This window comes from Helicoverpa armigera, chromosome 4 (genome assembly GCF_030705265.1).
Source record: "Helicoverpa armigera isolate CAAS_96S chromosome 4, ASM3070526v1, whole genome shotgun sequence".
NCBI lineage: Eukaryota > Metazoa > Arthropoda > Insecta > Lepidoptera > Noctuidae > Helicoverpa > Helicoverpa armigera.
In genome coordinates, this window is record NC_087123.1 from 5,833,612 (window position 1) to 5,851,975 (window position 18,364).

At 37.0% G+C, this 18,364-nt stretch overlaps 4 protein-coding genes across 5 annotated transcripts in view; 1 reads left to right on the forward strand and 3 right to left on the reverse strand.

Annotated features, from left to right (window-relative positions):
- Nucleotides 1-2,807: 2,807 nt before the first annotated feature.
- On the forward strand, nt 2,808-4,582 carry LOC135116745 (putative nuclease HARBI1). Its single transcript, XM_064034264.1, has 5 exons — nt 2,808-3,326; nt 3,426-3,758; nt 3,836-3,980; nt 4,064-4,390; nt 4,466-4,582. Exons 1-5 carry the CDS (start codon nt 3,093-3,095, stop codon nt 4,525-4,527), a joined length of 1,101 nt encoding a protein of 366 aa, XP_063890334.1. The 5' UTR covers nt 2,808-3,092; the 3' UTR covers nt 4,528-4,582.
- On the reverse strand, nt 4,573-5,717 carry LOC135116746 (uncharacterized). Its single transcript, XM_064034265.1, has 7 exons — nt 5,633-5,717; nt 5,476-5,542; nt 5,363-5,398; nt 5,161-5,253; nt 5,009-5,083; nt 4,825-4,916; nt 4,573-4,732 (listed from the first exon to the last, which is right to left on the reverse strand). The coding sequence occupies exons 1-7, from the start codon at nt 5,645-5,647 to the stop codon at nt 4,580-4,582; spliced, it is 531 nt and encodes a 176-aa protein (XP_063890335.1). The 5' UTR covers nt 5,648-5,717; the 3' UTR covers nt 4,573-4,579.
- A 47-nt stretch (nt 5,718-5,764) lies between these two features.
- LOC135116872 (uncharacterized) lies at nt 5,765-6,823 on the reverse strand. Its single transcript, XM_064034504.1, has 3 exons — nt 6,231-6,823; nt 5,910-6,114; nt 5,765-5,812 (listed from the first exon to the last, which is right to left on the reverse strand). Exons 1-3 carry the CDS (start codon nt 6,290-6,292, stop codon nt 5,765-5,767), a joined length of 315 nt encoding a protein of 104 aa, XP_063890574.1. The 5' UTR covers nt 6,293-6,823.
- Nucleotides 6,824-10,279: 3,456 nt separating this feature from the next.
- The window catches only part of LOC110384131 (uncharacterized), a 52,966-nt gene continuing 44,881 nt past the window's right edge, over nt 10,280-18,364 (reverse strand). For both annotated transcript variants that reach the window (XM_021345239.3, XM_021345240.3), the window contains exons 5-7: nt 14,845-14,978; nt 12,329-12,746; nt 10,280-11,364 (exon numbers count right to left, since the gene is read on the reverse strand). In XM_021345239.3, the coding sequence (XP_021200914.2) occupies nt 11,297-11,364; nt 12,329-12,746; nt 14,845-14,978 (620 nt within the window). In that variant the 3' untranslated portion in view covers nt 10,280-11,296. The remainder of the gene's footprint in view (nt 11,365-12,328; nt 12,747-14,844; nt 14,979-18,364) is intronic.

Consider the following 18,364-nt stretch of genomic DNA (forward strand, 5'->3'; position numbering starts at 1 on the left):
AAGATTTATTTGTTTGCAGAGGAAAGGCTCCGAAACTACTGAACTGATTTTAACAAATTGGAAGGTGGAAATGTATCTATTCCTGAATGTCATAGACCAGAGCCGCGGAAGAAACAACTTGTAAAACCAAAAAAAAAGTTAAACCATAGATGAAAAATAAAAATAAGACTTAAGCAATCTTCACATATCCAACCATATTTTTCAAATTTCCTATTTCTGTAAAACTTAAAAGAATGTTACGTACCTAAATAAAATTGCTGGAGCTAAGACCCAAAGCAGTCGTTTGTCATTCCCGCATGATAAACTGTACACAGCTTGGAATCAGGCTTACGTTTCTGCACTAGCACTGAAATAGCCTAGTCTGAGTATAAATCTTTTGTTGCCGCATTAAACATTTCCTGAAAATTCTGCTTTGGATGGAATTATCACTTCAAGCTTTAAATAACATATTTTTGAATTACTTATGTTATAAGTACCGTCTCTTCATAGCTCTATCTTTCCAAAAATCCATTAATTTTATATTTCATTTTGATATTAGTGACCCTAGCTAAACAGGAGACTATATGACCTACTGAAAAAACTAGGAAGCAGCTAAAGAAAAAAATGTAATTAAGAAAAATAACGCCTTTTCTTTGTTTAAGAGGAAAATGACTAATATCCTGCTGGGGCAATTTAGGTAATTCAGCATTCTTTGTCACAAAAACTATTTCATGTATGATTTAAATTAGACTACGGGACTTTTTTAGTCTTCCGTCTCACCACAGAAGCAGTTTCTTTCAAATCGGTATCACCTGAGCTACAGTAAGTACCTAGTACTGTAGAGTATTTAGTTAGAAACTTTTTCATTGTAAGGTTTTATTTATTACTAGCTTCTGCCCGCGACTTCGTACGCGGATCCTGTCCCTTATGCCAGCGACGGGGTTAGCAAAATCAAAGATCTGAATCGTCTGATATTGAATTTTAAGGGCCGGTGACTTGTAAACAACGGAATACGCATAGCCATTAGAAACGTTCCATATATTTAATTTTTGTACTTCAACGGCAAAAGCACAGCAGACTAAACAAAACGCTGAGAACTGAAGCGCAATAGGCGTGACCATAGGGATAAAAGTAGTGATTCTAATTAGTCCGCATTTATGTTGTGTGTGGCAAAAATATTACACGTATTATTACGTAAAAAAACATTAAATGTTACTGAGACGACAAAGTCGTGATGACTTAGTGGAAGTTGTGGTGGTTTAGTGGGTAGAGAACCAATCTCTCAAGTATGAGCGTGCGTCTTTGATTCCAGGTCTGGCAAGTACCTGCCAATGCAACTTTTCTAAGTTCGTATGTACTTTCTATGTATGTATATTTTGGATACCAATGACCGTTATTTGGAGGGGATGTTAAACTGTAGGTTCCGGCTGTCATTGAACATTCTTGGCAGTCATTATGGGTAGTCAGAAGCCAGTAAATCTGACCAGTTTTACCAAGGGGCGTAGGGTTGAGCGGTTAACCGGTTTGTGGAGGTCAGATAGGCAGTCGCTCCTTGTAAAACACTGGTACTCAGTTGCATCGTGACTGGAAGTCGACCCTAACATAATTGGGACAAAGGCACTTGAGATAATAACGACAATAATAATGAGATATAAGCACCGCAGGGCATTTGAGGCTGATGACGGGGAGTAGCGACCCCGCGAGGAATATATACTGAATTCTCCAGGGAGAGTATACTGTCCCCCATCTCTGGCCGGTCGGAGTGAACCATGACGGGGGTAGGTCTCACGCCTCTGGCTTGGCTTGACCGTCCAGAGTGGAATCGCTAGAGCAGGGTTAGTAGCCCTGCTCGGAGGATAGGTGCCTCGTGGTAAGTGACCCACAGGGAGCGCGTAATCTGCGTTTGAAATCCGCCGAGGTATCCTCACACTTCAGCCGCTCATGTCCCTGTTGCCCTCCTAGTCTCCACCTGCCATTTTTACATGTATCTAATACATTGTCATCGGCAGGTGCCATAGTTCCCGTAGTTCCCCATTCCTAGTCCATTAGCATCCCATCACAATAGCCCCAGTAGTATTCATCCACAGTTAGCAATGGTATAGCACAGAACCGGGGATTGACTTTTTTTTTTAACGACGTCCACCGGGGATTGTCCTTGGGTTCATTTCTATAGTGTATAAAGGGATAATCGTCGGTTTTGTGTCACCATTTCATTAAAGTTGTCTCGAAAGGGCTTCAGCATGTTGGCTTCGGCGTCACGTTTGCCTCCCGAAAATTCGGAATTCTGTAGTCCCGAGGTCTGGAAGAGACATACAAAATAATAATGATATATATATAATGCAACAAATTCGGAGAGTGGGGGCTCGTGACGCCACGTCTAGGTATGTAAAATTTGTACTAAGGAGTGACTTAACACAAAATTCAAGCGTGTTATATCTTCGTTATTGTCTTGTTTGTGTGAGAGAGAAATGACAAAATACGTGTCCATTATTTTAGGGTTATCTAAAAGACGGACTAATTACTTTTTTTGATTCACCATACCTATTTCATATCATTCATTTCTATACATTTCAAGTGTAGTATTGCTCTTGAAGTTCCACATCAGGTGTTCCAGATCTTCGATGTTTATACGTCAACAGAGAGTGCTTATCAGATTGAACAACTTTTGCTAAAACGTCATACCTCTATATGCTATAGTCTAGCTGGGCCCCTGGAGTTCCACATCAGGTGTTTTAGATCTTCAATTTGTATAAGTCAATAGAAAGTGCTTATCAAATTGAACAACTTTTGCTAAAACGTCATACCTGTATATGGTATAGAGAAGCTGGGCCTGCAGTCTCGACAAAGATAGCGATCGCTTAACGACAAAATTCGGTCGATAAGTCCTAACGATCCGATCGTAACGATTTTTGGTAGTCTCTACTGCCAAAACTATCGAGTGTCATCGCAAAGTTACCGAATATTTTCGGTAAGATAACGATTTATCGTTATGTCATAGAATTTCCTTGCGACAGTTTTTGACAGCCCGCTAAGTGATAGCTACTATCGATATCGTTCCTATATTTGTTTATTTTACGTCAGAAAATATTAAATAAATAGTAATTTAATAAATAATGGCTTCTGAATATTTAGCATGGGACTTAGTTGTGCTCGAGCACAGACGCGATGTGCTTATGGGTCGACAAATAGCACGAAACAAGCGAAACGATGAAAATCCCTTGGATTTGGAGGATGGCCAATTTCTTCAAATGTATAGAATTTCAAAGGAAATGTTTCACAGGCTACTAAGTGAACTGCGTCCATCTCTCCAAAGACGACGGCCTTACGGACTTTCTGTGGAGTCCCAAGTAAGTGTCTTTGCGACCTACCGTGCATAAATAATATTTCTATAATATATTTTTTCTTATAACTAAGGTTGAACTTTTTTTAAATTTTCTTCTTATTAGATACTGACGGCACTCCGATTTTACGCATGTGGGTGCTACCAACAACCTGTTGGCTTGCAGTGGGGTTGTAGCATGAGCCAAAAATCTGTTAGCCGAGTCATCCGGGCTGTAACTTCGGCAATAAATGAAAAACTTTTAAGAAAATATATTAAATTTCCAATGACTCAAGGAGAACGCCATGCGGCAAAACAGAAATTTAGAAATGCCCCACAGCCATTCCCAGGGGTAATTGGAGCCATTGATTGCACCCATATAAAAATTTTAGCTCCTAAGACCAATGAGGAGTCTTATGTGAGTGGTCACCATGAGGGCCATTCATTAAATGTGCAAGCTGTAAGTTGACCTTCAGTTCTATAATATCTAAAAATATTGTTTGAAAAATATGTACTTACATATTTAATATATTACAGGTGTGTGACCCTGATCTTATTATTTTAAATATTAATGCTCGATGGCCAGGAGCGAGACATGATGCTCACATATGGGCAAATTCACCGGTGCGCTCAACAATGAAGCGACATTTTGAAAATGGGGACCGCCGTGCTTGGCTGCTTGGTAAATAAATGAACATTATAAATCTGCCTCGAAGAGGTTGCCCATTCGACTTCTGAAATTACTTTGTATTTTTAATCTTTTAGGTGATGATGGATATCCTCTGGAACCGTGGTTAATGACTCCCATAAAACATCAACAGCCTGGCACACCGGAATATAAATATACCGAAGCACACTGCTCAGCTAGGAACATCATAGAAAGATGCTTCGGTGTGCTAAAATCTGTGTTTAGATGTCTATCACACCAACGCCAGTTAATGTACGAACCCTATATGGCTGGCCTAATAATTAACGCATGTGCAGTGCTCCACAATATGCGGATAACATATAAATTACCGGAACCAGAGTCCACCACATCCATGCAGCTGGTGGATAATAGTAGATTCCATGATGATATGTTAGAAGTTACAGGTAACTTATGAACTGATTTTTTATTTTACTATGTATGTATACCTAACACCAATACATTTTATTTTTGTTATGCAGGTTCTGGGCGAGCTGTTGCAGAGCGCATAAGAAGAAGGCTAATTAACACTAGTTTCACATAATTATTATACTTTTTTTCATTTATGTACTGTTTCAAATAAAAAACATTTTATATCATTTATTATTTTTATTTATGTAATTATTTATTGCGTCAGCTATTTTGTTTCCGACTTTTACCAATTGCAGCGTCGCCTCGGCTTGTACCTTGGCTGCCTCAGCCTGCATCTTGGCAGCATCTGCTTGCGCTTGAGCAGCAGTTGCCAGCATCTAAAAAACGTTGGATTTACTGAATGTGTCTTAATGTTCTCTAGCATGCTAGTGTGTATAATAATTAAGAGGAAATTTACACTATAACACACCTTCATTGTAGCAGCATTTGCTTCTGCAACTGCTAGAAATTCTCGTCGAGCTGCACTATATTGCTCAGAAACACTTTGGCGAGGATTCAGATCTGAAAATACCCAAAATTATTGGTATTGTAGGAATTATTGGCTGACCCACCTGCAGAACTAATGTTTTATTATAAATAAAATTTAAGCTTACTCCTCTTTCTTCTGGGTCTCTGTCGCAGTGGTGGTGTTGATGATGCAACAGTTTCTGTCCTTCTGCCACGTACTGCTGGAATTATCAATTATAACACATTAAATAAAAATCAATGAAAATAAACATAGGTGAGCAAAATAACTGCAACTTACTCATTTGTAGTACTGGCGACTGAGGGGCATCTTGCACTTGTTCTTGGATGGGTGGTGGTGAAGAACCAGCCGTTGCTCTGCTGTCATTGATTGCTAAAATATTTTGTTAATTAATATTTTGGTAACATTAGTGTACAGATGTATACACATAATAAAATATATTATAGCAGTAACCAACTAGTTACTAAAAACTCCAACTTACTTGTTTCAGTCGGTAACAATTCCACAAAATCTCTAGCTGTAATAAAATAAATAGTAACATTAAAATTAAAATAATTATATTTTGAATTGAGTACCTATTAATTTAAAACTTACCCTGAGAATGAGGTAAGGTGAGAACCTCAGAGATTACCACCCCAGCCTCCATCTCATGTTGTAATAACTGTAAATAACAATAAAAGTATTTTTAGTGTTATCAACATTCAAAGATTGAGAATATTAAATTGTATTGAATACAATAATCACAACTTACATCTTCCTCTGGCATAGCGTCCGGGCAGTCTGTCCCAAAGGAATAATCTGCCCCAACTATTGAAATTATCCGGCTCTCGGCCTCGGTCAGGAGCAGTGCTGACGCCTCGGTTGCCGGTACGTTTTGTTCTTTTTAATTTTGCCGCCTTACTGCAAGCGCGGCTTTTAAGTCTCTCCAAACCTACAATTAGAATAATTAACTCAAGTAAATAATAAAAAACTGACGTGGCATGTACATGCTTATAATTAAAACCAATTCAATCTTTGAAAAGACTTACCGTCATCCACTGCTCTGGTGTCTTTCTAGACCCGTTAGGGAGATTATTGAGCTCCTCGGCAACCTCCCTCCAGCCCGTTTCGAAATTTTCCCGGCCCTGCAAGCCGGTAAATTTCCGCGTGTGCAAATATGGACGCGCTTCTAATATTGATAGTAGTGCATCAATTTGAGCGGGTGTAACACGAGGGCTACGCAGACGCTTACGCCTGAAACATTAAAGTAGTCATTATGTAAACACAGAATACTTCGGATGTATACAAAGTATTCAATTTAGTAAGTACCAAGAATAGGAATAAAAAATTCTCGTTGTAGATGTACTTACCTGACGCTCAAGCTGCTGGCACCCGGCAGGCCTGCGCCTGTTTCAATGACTTCACCGTCCATGAATAGTAATGAATACACCGTTCTCCTTTATTATTATTATAAATCAAACCAATGTTCAAGTGCACAAACAAACTTGACATTGACAGTTTGTTTATGTTCTATGTCTGTATTGCAAGTACGCAAACTATTAAGATCTTTAATATGTGTTTTCTTAAAAAACGGTATGTTTTACTTACACGGTTCGATGCAAAAAGTTTTAATATGATAAGGTTCATCTATTTTCTTTATAATTGTCAAAGGAAACAAAATTGGTTGTGCAAATCTTGTCTACCATTTCTCCCTATAATACAAGGATTTTTTTTACATGCAACATTTTAATACAAATTCACCGCACTATGAATACGGTTTTCGCTATCGTACCGACACGAATATGTCATGATAATTAGCGATGTTGCCCGCTATCTCGGCTGTCGAGACTTGCGTTTATCGTTACTGTCGTTATGGCAAGCGAATATTTTCGTTAATATTTAGCGACTGTCAGTTTGCGATCGAATCGCTATCTTATGTCGAGACTGCAGGCCCTGGGCTCTTGGGGTTCCACATCAGGTGTTCCAGATCTTCAAATTTATTATCTCAGCTGAAAATGCTCATCATATGAAACAATTTTTGCCATGGCACCATTTTTGTATCTCTTATAGTTTTGTTGGTCTGTTGGTGTTCTGCATCAGGTCTTCAAGTTTCGAAGATAAATTATAGCCTATATGTTGACCAGGCTTAATACTGACACAACAAAGAAAAAATCATTGAAATCGGTTCAGTAGTTCTGAAGATTAGCGTGTACAAACAAACAGACATACAGACATACAGACATACAGACATACAGACATACAGACATACAGACATACAGACATACAGACATACAGACATACAGACATACAGACATACAGACATACAGACAGAATTTTTTTTTTGGATTTGTGCTCCATTACTGTTTCTAAACCCCACCCAATTATTATTTTTTTAATATATTCAATGTACAGACACAGTTTTTTTACAGATTTATTATATGTATAGATTAATATATTCAATGTACAGACACAGTTTTTTTACAGATTTATTATATGTATAGATTATTATATGTATAGATATTTTTGTAGTGGCCGGACAATTATTTAAATTCGTTCCATGAAAAAGAATAGATTAAGATTTTTATACTGAAGTTGTCACTTCACCATACGTCATAAACGTCGTGATTTCAAAATCAAGTTTTTCATTTGAGCAAACAAGCAATCTCCCGGTCCTACAGTACCTACCAGTGTTATAGAGCGCTAGTATCGTTCTCAACAAATTTGCTGCAGCTGACATGGTAGCAAATGCTTCCCGGGTCGGTATTGATACAAAGATGATGAGTATTTAGCCACACATGGCTGTCAGCACAAACATGAGGTCAGAGCAAACAAGTCCTTGTTGACTGTGGGTCGCGTGCGGCCGTCGCGTGTCATCCACGTCGATGCCGCATCACTCATACTTTACAATGCATACTGACGGAAAACTGACAATATTTCATGTCAAACCTCGCAAACCTTGTTCCAACTGATATTATCTTTGCGTTTCTGAATCAATGGTTCTTTCTATTGAAAACGCAATTGTTATCTCTGTTGTTTTTTCTCGCGATACAGATTTGATACCCTGTTTTTATTTTTATTTTGGAAAAAAGACACCGAACAACTCGTTAACGGTGATACTTTCTTTGGTGTCGCAATTGAAAAAATAAAGATAAGTAAAAGGGGTTCAAAGTTTTTGTTTATGTTGCAGACAATTTGGGAATACGATGAAAATATCAATGTAAGTGAATAGCACACATTATATTAAGCATATTATGTGACCATGAGATCGCATACCTACCAAACTGACATAAAGTACATAAGCAAGTATGTATAATAGGTAGGTACGCGTTTAATGAGAATCGGCTGTGTTCTTCAACTTTTTCGAAATAAAATTTTGTTTATTGAGTAGGTAGCGACTTATTTATTATTATTATTCGATGATAAGAACAAGAAGTGTTTTCCACTTGAATTGAACCAAAAATAGAGAAATTAATTTCCTGAAATGTATAAAGTGAAGAACAATATTATTAATCCTATTACGCTATCGTCGAGAATAAATCCTTTGCTACATTCATAAACATGGGTATTATCTATGTGAAAATTGTTAAGTATTTCCTAATGCTTACAAATATTCATAGCTCAGTGAAGCTACAAAGGCTCGAAAAGGATAAAAATGCGAACCGATTTACGTAAAGAACAAATTCTCAGCGAAACACGGATTAATTCATTTCTCGGAGGGATTTCCTTTCAGTTTAAAGAGCACTCGCCCTTGAATAGGCATCGAGTGGGCTCTGAGGTCGGCTTAAGTGATGAAGACTTAATTTGGGAACTCAGTACCTAAATAAATAAACAATATTCGTTATTAAATTCGTCCAATAATAATTTTGAAACGTTTAATTTATTGTGTTTGAAGTCGGCGAACAATACTATTGTATAATTGGTTTCAATTAAATACATGTTTATTAACAAGGCGGTTAATGATCGTGAATCATTTTAGAAGAATAGATAGGTACTAATAGATAGATATTATCATGCCCACATATTTTTGAAAGTCTGATGAAATGCAGGATACTGAATAGAATACAATTACACAGCAGTTACCATAGTAGGTAACATTTTCGCTACGATGCTTTATTACGCACCCATTATTTCGGAATATACTCTTAAACTGCCATTCACGAGTGCTTCTCAGAGGCTGTCCAAAACACGGCCGCAGCTATCACAAACAAACTTCAACTTTCCTTTTAAGACCGACTGTGGATTTATTTAAACTTTCACTGAATTAACATCCCTTTATTTTCAAAGTCCATAATTTTCACACAACCCTACTCCTACCGTAATCTGTTTAACTTGTGAACTCACGTTGTTATTACTAAAGCATTATAATTTATGAATTTTTCATTCGATTTCGCCGTAAGACCGTTTCTATTGAGTTCAAAGTTAGTTAGGGGTCACGAGCGCCCTCGTCAATTCACAAAAGTTTCATTTTCACGAAACTGGGGGAATAATCAATAGGCAGGCAAAAAGGGATTCTGTGGGCCGTGATGGATTTGGTCCAATCAATGCAACTGGGTAAATGAAAAGATCCGAGCGACTAACGAAGAGTCCAGACAATAGTGTCGGCCGAAGCCTTAGAACGGGGTAACTGATTGTTATTGGTTTAGCAATAGCGCCACACGCCGGTTGCCGACATTGGTAAATACTGGAAAATAAATTGTTGGTTTTGTTGCGGGTAAGCTCACCCTGCCCGGGGGCGGTCATGTAATAAGTATATGCTTGTATCGGAATTACCCAAATGTTTGTAAATGGATTTTCCGGCGGTTACATTACCACAATACCTAATAAAAATAAAAGTACATTTCGAGCTATAAATACAACGTTAATATGCTTCGTATCATAAACAAAGTACGTTTAATCCATCATTCTGTCAATAACAAACGTGCAGAGGAAAGTTTCTTATTCTGTTATCTTTACTTAGAATCTCTGTGTTCATACCTTCGCGAATTTAAGTAGGTACAACTAATACATCACGCTTGATTCCAAGCTGAATAATCCATTTTCTCCGACAATAACTGCTCAATAAATGATTTTCTCCATAAGGATAATGGCTGGATTTTCTACTGTTTATTGTGGACTCAATCTCCTACTATGATTGATTGAGGCTTAGGTGGAACTCTTCCAAGGGGAAATTACATCGTTATTCTGCCTAAGTACTAGCGTGGACGAAAATTATCGTTATCAATATCGCCTCAATCTTACGTTATTTGTTTGATGTACGAACATGTGTGCAAACATACACATCTTGCCTACTTTTTGCCTTAATTAAGGAAAACAGAACTTTCCGAAAATATATTTAATTAATCTACGACTTACCAAACCTTAGAACCAGTAGGTTACAGCCTGTCTTCCTGCTTAAAAACAAAGAAATAAAAACTATCTGTTAGACAAATCCAACATATTCCTTTATTCTATTCATTCATATTCATTTACATAGTTTTTAGACAGTATTACTATTTATTTACAAATATTTAGTAACAGATAGCTAATCTTATTGACACGTCCGAAATTTAAATTTCTTTTAAAGTGATAGTAATCTCCATTTTTCATAAACAATGGAGATTTTCGATAAAATTATTATATTTTTAACAATAAAACGGTAGAGATTTCAGTAGAAAACAATTTTATATACAGAGAACAGAACCACATGACATGTATCTCCCTCGCTTTAATCTTTACTCATCAGTCTTTGTCAAGGGTAAAAAATATGCCCCAACTTATAATGAAATTAAATTTTCTTTATAATTAATATACCGTTGATACTTTGTAAGTATGGAAGATAAGGTTCACATAGGTATTACATAGTTTGAAACAGATTTTCTATTTATAAGTAATTTTAATTATTAGCTATCACATTATTTACAAATAGTTTTAGTCCGTGACAGCGGAAACGTTTTACGTCTTGAAGATAATTTTATTAAAACACCAGATTTTTTCTATTCACAGTACGATAATATTTACAGGTAAAAACGTCTTGTCTTGGTTTTGATAAATAACTAAACGTTGAGATGTGTCATCAAAACCATTAATATAAAATATAATTTAGGTACAGTAAGGTAACAGTTGGCTTTTCTTATTTAAGACAACTTCTACTATAATTCATCATTTAATTCATCTAATCTTATCTTCAGATTAATTCAGTTTATTAACTCTATGTTTGGCCTGTTCGACCTATGACTAAGGGGAAAATAAACGAATATAATTTTAAACATAACATAAGACACATGATAGTCACATCACTATCTTTGGATACTTACTTAAAAATTCATCGTGGTAAAACAAAATAATAAATTCATGAAATAGGATATGTTCAATGAATTTGTACATAATGAGAGATTGTACGCGAAGAGCGATTACTTAAAAGTAATTTTGTACTTAATTATATGGTTTGTTGAACGAACTACCGGACGCTGTACAACAGCGGGATAAGGGTGCTGGCTATTCGATAAAGACTACGGGATGTTGAATCTGAAACAAAATAATTGGATTAATAATACAATTATTTTTATAAAACAGAACATGCTTAGATAAATATATGCCCAATGTAGCCAATGTAGACTGTAATAATAGTTCGAAATTTTCCTAAACTTATATTTATTTAACGATCACAACTACAAAAAAGTTTTTAGTAAGCGCTAATGATACCTAATACTTCTGTTTGTAATACTGAATACATTAAAAGTTGTTATATTTATGTGACTATTGAATTAAAGCCTAATGACGCACGTTTCATACTTTGTAACTTTTAATTTTTTCAAACATGTCTAAAATTAATTACACTAAAACTAACTAAACCCATTTGTACAATATGTGTATTTAAAAATAAATTGAAAAATGCTTAGTGCCCTATTTATAGCCTTGCCAACGGCAAACGGGGTCGAACCGAGTTCTAAACCGCATTACTGGACAATGCATGGGTACCTATTCATAGTCCTTCCGTAGCAAAGTAGACGACCTTTGTATTCTATTTCTAAAATACATCACGTTTCGATGTTAATACGGTAAAACGACACTAAGCTCGGATTAAGTGGTTTTTAAAATTTAATGACGTAGATACTGAAACTTTATTTATTTTTATTCGGTTACTATCCCTGCGTCTTTTATTTTTACATAATCTTTGCTAATTTTCATTGAACTTCTTACTGGATAGGTAGGTATCAAAAACCAGCAAAAGTTATGTTTATCACACTAAACTTGACCATTTTCTTATTACTGGAAACCAACGCATTTAAATATAATCGACATTAACTACATGAATACATTCTTGATTTAACAATAAAATCTACGATCTCAAAAAAAAAAAACATTTTTGAAATTACCCTCATTAGTAAACAACGGAATAACCAAGATGGACAGAATAGGGGTGTAGTGTTTAATCCGGGCGCTATTTCGCGAGCCGGAGTCGCTATACACAAGTATCGATTGCACTTACCTACTGCGCTATTACGGACGCCGAGCACGGACGCAACCTCTGGTTGCTCCATATCGAAAATTAGTTCGGCGCGTGCCGCGTACAGGTTGTATATGCTCGCTATGCAGGTCAGCCGGAGACTGCCACGCTCGAACGCCTCGTTCCGAACCACGAACGACACCTCCCCCACCGAAGGCAGCCTGTTATCTGGACCCGTCCTCTCGAACGCCGGCTTCAGGCTCTCCTTCGAAGGCCTCCTTATCTCCTCTTTATGCAGATTTATGTACGACTCGTCTAAATACTGTATGTTTCCTTCGTCGTGAAATATATTGAAATTCACATCGTCGTCTGGCATCTCCGTTGTCGTGGTCTCAGCCTTCGGCGGCGGATCCCATTTGAACCACGGCGGCAATTCGTGGAAGAAAGATTCCATGTCGATCTGCGAAAGATACAATGTAATATAATTCTGGGACGCATACAGTTGAGCGGAAAATATTACGGATATTACACGGCTCCACGGTAGATAAAGGAAGCTTATATAGCTGTGAGCTGTTTTGTGATTAATGAACTCGCCTACGCAGCGGGCAGTGACGGCGGCAAAAACAACGCTGGCGTCAAAGTGAAGTGAGTAGGAACTGGTCCATTGTTCGGCCTGGACACGGCAGACCCCTGTCTGTAGCTGTCCGCTGGACGATGATCAAACGCATTTTTTTAATGTCACTTTCAATGTAATACCTGACAGAGAAATACTTGCTTTGCTCACCGGAAAATTTATAGTAATAAATACCTGAAGGCAATTTGACATTATTGAACCAATTTGGTATCACATTGTTGAACCAAATAAAAAATGCGTTTGAAGTTTTTTTTCAATTTAACAATACCGAAAATAAAGATATTCAAGAGTGGGTTGGAATTCCTTAACATTTTTTGTAGAACTTCATTACGTCTTTCATAATCATAAAATATGAAGATAAAAATAACTATCGCGACATCGACTGAAGTGACGAAAAAAGATTCGAGAGTTTTTTATATCAATGAAGAAAGTGGTGAACTGTAATTTGAGGTTTTAATACAGTCGCGGCATAATGTGCGCTCGGCAGCATGCCTTCAAAACGTACATACCTCTATTTTTGCACACCCAAAAATGAGTAAGGTAATAGTAATGAGATGATACTATACTTCGTAATAAATATGCCCCTATGATCCCAGTCGCAAGATGGTGCTTCGAGCTAAGTGCTCCTTGTAGCTCTGAAGCGTGGCCTTAATTTTAGTTAAACTAGCAATTTCCCACATTATCAAACAAGAATTTCCTCAATATTGTACCTACCTAGTTTCTTGTCTATGCCAATGCGATAATTGAGGACGAATTTTGAATTAAATGAATGCTTCATATGATAAAATGTAGTCAAATCCTAACAATTATTTTTATTGTTTTATGTTTTACATTTTCAATGGTGAGATGGTTCATTACGAACATTGGTTCAGCAGAAAAAACCCACGTATCTTTGGCACAATTAAATTTAAAAAGCAAGTTCACTTTAGGTATCATAGAGAAAAAATGCACACCCGGCTGCATGTGCGTATTATCCACATGAGAGAAACTATTTTAATAAAGTCTCTTTTTTTCGGCCTTTTAATTCACACTTTTATAGCAGGTAACACAGTGATGGAGGCACAATATAAATTGCTGCCTTTGATGTTAAATCAAATTATTTGGCGATAAAAGAACCGCCTACGAGCATTGCCTTCCATCCATATTAATAAAACATCGATCTACTGACCCATCTGAGTTATTATTACAACACGGCACTTAAGTTATCTTTGACTTCAGCCGCTATCTACCGCCAGAATTAATATTGATTTTAACATCAAACATCAAGAAGTTACCGTTACACAAAACAATACAGGTGGATGGTTTTATTGCCTTCTCAGCTTCCCAAAACGTAATTGTTAGCATTTAATTTTCTCAACCTAGTTTAATTAAAACAAAGGAAAGTGGCAATTTATTCAAAAGTGGCTCTACGATCACTCCGAATCCTACAGTTTCGTAGTCTGCTCAGGGAAATAGGTCATTTCCATGCCCGCGTCATTCTATCTCCTGAACGGATCGTTCTTAAGTTTCGTTTTCACTAAAATAATTAACTAACTATCGGTATCTAACGGTATAGATTACCTTCTCAAACAATAGCAAGGAATAAGTTGGCAGCGTTAGCTAATACAACGGTCAGACAGTGGATCATTTTCTTTGAAGTAGCCTTTCGTTCTCTACATAAAACGTAAATTCGAAGGTATATTGTTTTATGTCTGCCCTTGTACATTAATGTAATATCTCTCTAAGTCGCTTTTGAGCAAGAGCAAAATCAGCTTGAAGGACATTATTTTTACACAATCCATCATGCGCCCCGTGAAGTGGGACTCCATATAAAAACATCAATCACAATACGAAATGCCCTCGGCGTGGGAGTCTCGAAGGAATTACTTAAAGTAATTCTTCTTGTGGAGAAGGATATTAATTAAATTATGTACTTTATTCTCACCTCTCGTCCATTTAGTGCGAAGGTCAGGTTGGCTGGTGGATGGCCGGGTGGCGAGGCGCAAGTTGCTCGCAGCGTGGACCCCACGCCGTACCATGACCGGTCCGATACTAGCTTAGGTCCCCACTCAGGAGCCTCTGCACATTAAGAAAATTTATATTCAACAAACCCTTCTTCGTATTTTTCCTTATATACTGGTAAAAGTTTTAAAAATCTTCCTAAATGGTGAAGCACATCATAATAAATATCGTAGCCTTAATCGGTTTTGAGAACATTAAGTTTATCATATAACTATACTTTTATGTAAAGTTTGAGGTTTATAATGTTATTATCGTTCAGTTAACTCGTAGGTTATGTGGGTGGGTGAAGAACGTGGGTGGTCTATGTAGTTTATTAAAAAACCTGCCAAAAAGTTAAGTTGAGGTTCGGTTAACATACCGAAATTATTCAGTTTGCTTTTGAAGGTACAAATGGTTCAGAATAATGAGGAGAATATCCATAATTTGCGGAGGCAGCTATTTATACTGTATAATGAAAATTTCGAATTAATATTCAATTTAGCATCTTGTATGCTCAATACAAGCGCGGTGTGTAAGCTCAGTAAACGACCAAATTAGCAACCTCGGGCTCAGCCAAACTCGGAGGAGCTGCCTGCATGCATTATGTAAGCCGAATGGCTTTCTGTCGAATACAGGTCTCTCTCATAGCGCCATAACAAAAGCTCCCGGCCAGCTTGTATCCAGCCTCACAAGTAGTGACAAGCCAGCCTCTATGTGCCACTATTAAGCTTTATTGACTAAGAAAATGTGCCGCAGCTGGAAAGATTCCAACACCAGCTTATCTTGTACGACATGGTATGACAATATTAGCATACCGTTTCATAAAACTGAAATGCCATTTAAGAGTATAGTTTTAGACTTATATTTTTAAACGTTTTACCTACCTATATTTAAGGTAAATTAGATTTTTCTCAATTCGACAACTCGTTGGAAATTCGACAAGGGTCATAAAAATTTCGCGAAAATATTGGTGTTGTACTGTTTGCGAACGCACTCACCGCAGAGTCACGTCGTTACACTAATTAGTACGTACGTGGTTTAATTTTTTAATGAACGAGGTTACTTTACATGTCAAGCGGTTGCCGGCGCTTGACATTCAACTGTAGGCAACTAACCACTCGGCTGGCATTTTGATAACTGTAACATTTTGCTAATTATCACATCATCGTGGTTAACATTATACAGTTTTGGGTGACTCTGGAGAATTGCGCAACTATGCTTCGTTCATAGACATTACGTTCATAGAATGAGGAAAGATGATGTGCTAGTCTGGTTTCGACAAAAACATGGAATTCCCTTTATAACCCACGTTAGGAGAACACTCAAAAGCTTTCATGCCGTAGTTTGTGTAATGCCTGCAAAGGTTTAGCTCGCAGGTCACATTGCTAGTTTATACACCTATATACCTAGAAATATGGTTAATTGAATGGTAATTTTATGTTAATACTCTATTAAAACTCAAAGTGATTTGCATTATTTGATATTTACATATTTTATCATCGTGTGTAAACATTTAGGTAAATGAGGGAACAAGAAAAACTTTACCAGTATTTATGTTCAGCCATACTGGCTGTTAATAGGTTAATAGGTACAGGTAGGTATAGGTAGGTAAAAATACACAACTTGAGCAATACTAGCTGGAAGTTTCCAAAAAGTATTTACTCGGCCGTGATAAATAAAGGTTATGATTAAATAAACTGTAGGTGTACTTTGTTCAGAGCTATCACATTAATACAGGCAGCTGTGTTTATGGCACGTTTGTTTACTCCCCTTTGTGGGTCATGCCGTGCGTTCCAGATAGGAAAAAAATCAAGGCGCTTACAATCAAATCTCTTTATATCAAGGGATTTGTTTTACTTTATGAACCCTCCCACAGCGAATAAATACCAACGAACGCTCCGGGAATACGTGATGGATTTAATCTCACCGTAATTATAAGGATGTGCGTAGGATATACCTACTCGCAACTATCACGTACCTATCCGGTTAACTTCGTTTCTCACATTATACCTACGGGGAACATTGAAAATGCGCCTCTCAGATCTCAAGAATCCTTTGAAGCTAATTAATCCGTACAGCGGAATCACGTCACACAAATGAGCTCGTCAGGCGTAATTCATGGCGGAGAATCACGTCATGACGGAACAGGTAAAGCCCTATAATTTAGAGGGGTACGCGAATGTAGTAAGTCACAGCGTTATGGAGCCCAAGGGCTCTATTACACGATGAGGAAATACTAAGTTTCGTGTTTCGTTACGAAGCCAATGTCTATAGCGTCGTTCCAAAGGCCATTAACAAAATATTATGGCGATGATCTTAGGAATTGCAATAAAACAAAATGAAGACACAAAGTTTACGCCGCGTTGGTTCAAAATGAAATGTTATTCCTACAATCTGTTGGGAAAACTTCTCAGAGCTTTACGTGGTTTTTCTATTTAATCTGCTATAACAAGCAAAGCGCTCAAATTGGATAAAAAAATCAATCTGCCGTAGTTTTATTTCTACCGTATTTACTTAAAACGAAATGTAAGTATTAACCAATCGCTGTATGTATTTTTACAGTTGTGTTGCTTGAGTTATTGCATTTTTGCATGGAAACTTAATATTTTAGTAGGAATAGGAGACTGATTTGCTGTTGAAGTGTTTCATTTTAATGCTGTTTTAAAATAGTGAATGCAAAAAGTTATTGACTACGCCTTAATTGTGATAATTGTACAGTGATTCTTTATTTCAGGATATTAAGGTACAACCTACATTCTAGGGTAAACACACCACTATTCTTAGTACGTGCAAGCAAACTATGTTTACTGAGCTTTAAGCCAATTATGCCAAAACCTTTCGCCCACTTGTAATACGTACCCGCGTAGGAACGGATTATGCGTGTTAAGTGTGCGTGTCACGTCAACGCAATACTCCCAGTCAAGACTGCTGATAAGACCAGTAAAACTTTTAATAAACGGTTTTCAAACGAGATATAAAGGGTCAGGCGCCAATAAAAAGAATATGTGACAATGAAGAACGGAAAAATGGAAAGGAAAAATGTTAGAAGACTCGCAAATTAACTTTATTGGATTTTTTGCATGTCTTCGTAGAATTTAGTGACGCAAAATTGTTTCTTAATTGAAGGTATAAGATGGAAAATCTGTAGCCAATTAAGCTGAATCATAATCTAGATTCTGAGGATGAAATAAATTCCATAGAAAGAATGATGTTAAAGTAAAGTGACATATAACATTTAAAAATCAATTCATTGATTCCGTCGATATAAGTTACTTTTTACCGGAAGCTTAAACCTACTCCCAAATCCTTCAGGAAAAACAGACGTGATGTTATGATAACCAACAGCAGTTTCAGGTTAATCTTCAATAATGGAAATATTGTCAGTGACTGGTGGAAGTACCAGCTTGGATAATTGTCGCGTGACCCTGAACAGTCGCAGCCCCGTTCCAAATGAAATCGGTAAA

Bases quoted from the DNA above. Each gene is read 5' to 3' on its own strand.
- LOC135116745 (XM_064034264.1), top strand. From the start codon at position 3,093: ATGGCTTCTGAATATTTAGCATGGGACTTAGTTGTGCTCGAGCACAGA. The intron at 3,327-3,425 runs GTAAGTGTCTTT...TCTTCTTATTAG, and splicing joins GACTTTCTGTGGAGTCCCAA to ATACTGACGGCACTCCGATT. The intron at 3,759-3,835 runs GTAAGTTGACCT...AATATATTACAG, and splicing joins ATTCATTAAATGTGCAAGCT to GTGTGTGACCCTGATCTTAT.
- LOC135116746 (XM_064034265.1), bottom strand. The intron at 5,399-5,475 runs GTAAGTTTTAAA...ATTTTATTACAG, and splicing joins CACCTTACCTCATTCTCAGG to CTAGAGATTTTGTGGAATTG. The intron at 4,733-4,824 runs GTGTGTTATAGT...AACGTTTTTTAG, and splicing joins CAAATGCTGCTACAATGAAG to ATGCTGGCAACTGCTGCTCA.
- LOC135116872 (XM_064034504.1), bottom strand. From the start codon at position 6,292: ATGGACGGTGAAGTCATTGAAACAGGCGCAGGCCTGCCGGGTGCCAGC. The intron at 6,115-6,230 runs GTAAGTACATCT...TTAATGTTTCAG, and splicing joins GCCAGCAGCTTGAGCGTCAG to GCGTAAGCGTCTGCGTAGCC. The intron at 5,813-5,909 runs GTAAGTCTTTTC...TTCTAATTGTAG, and splicing joins CACCAGAGCAGTGGATGACG to GTTTGGAGAGACTTAAAAGC.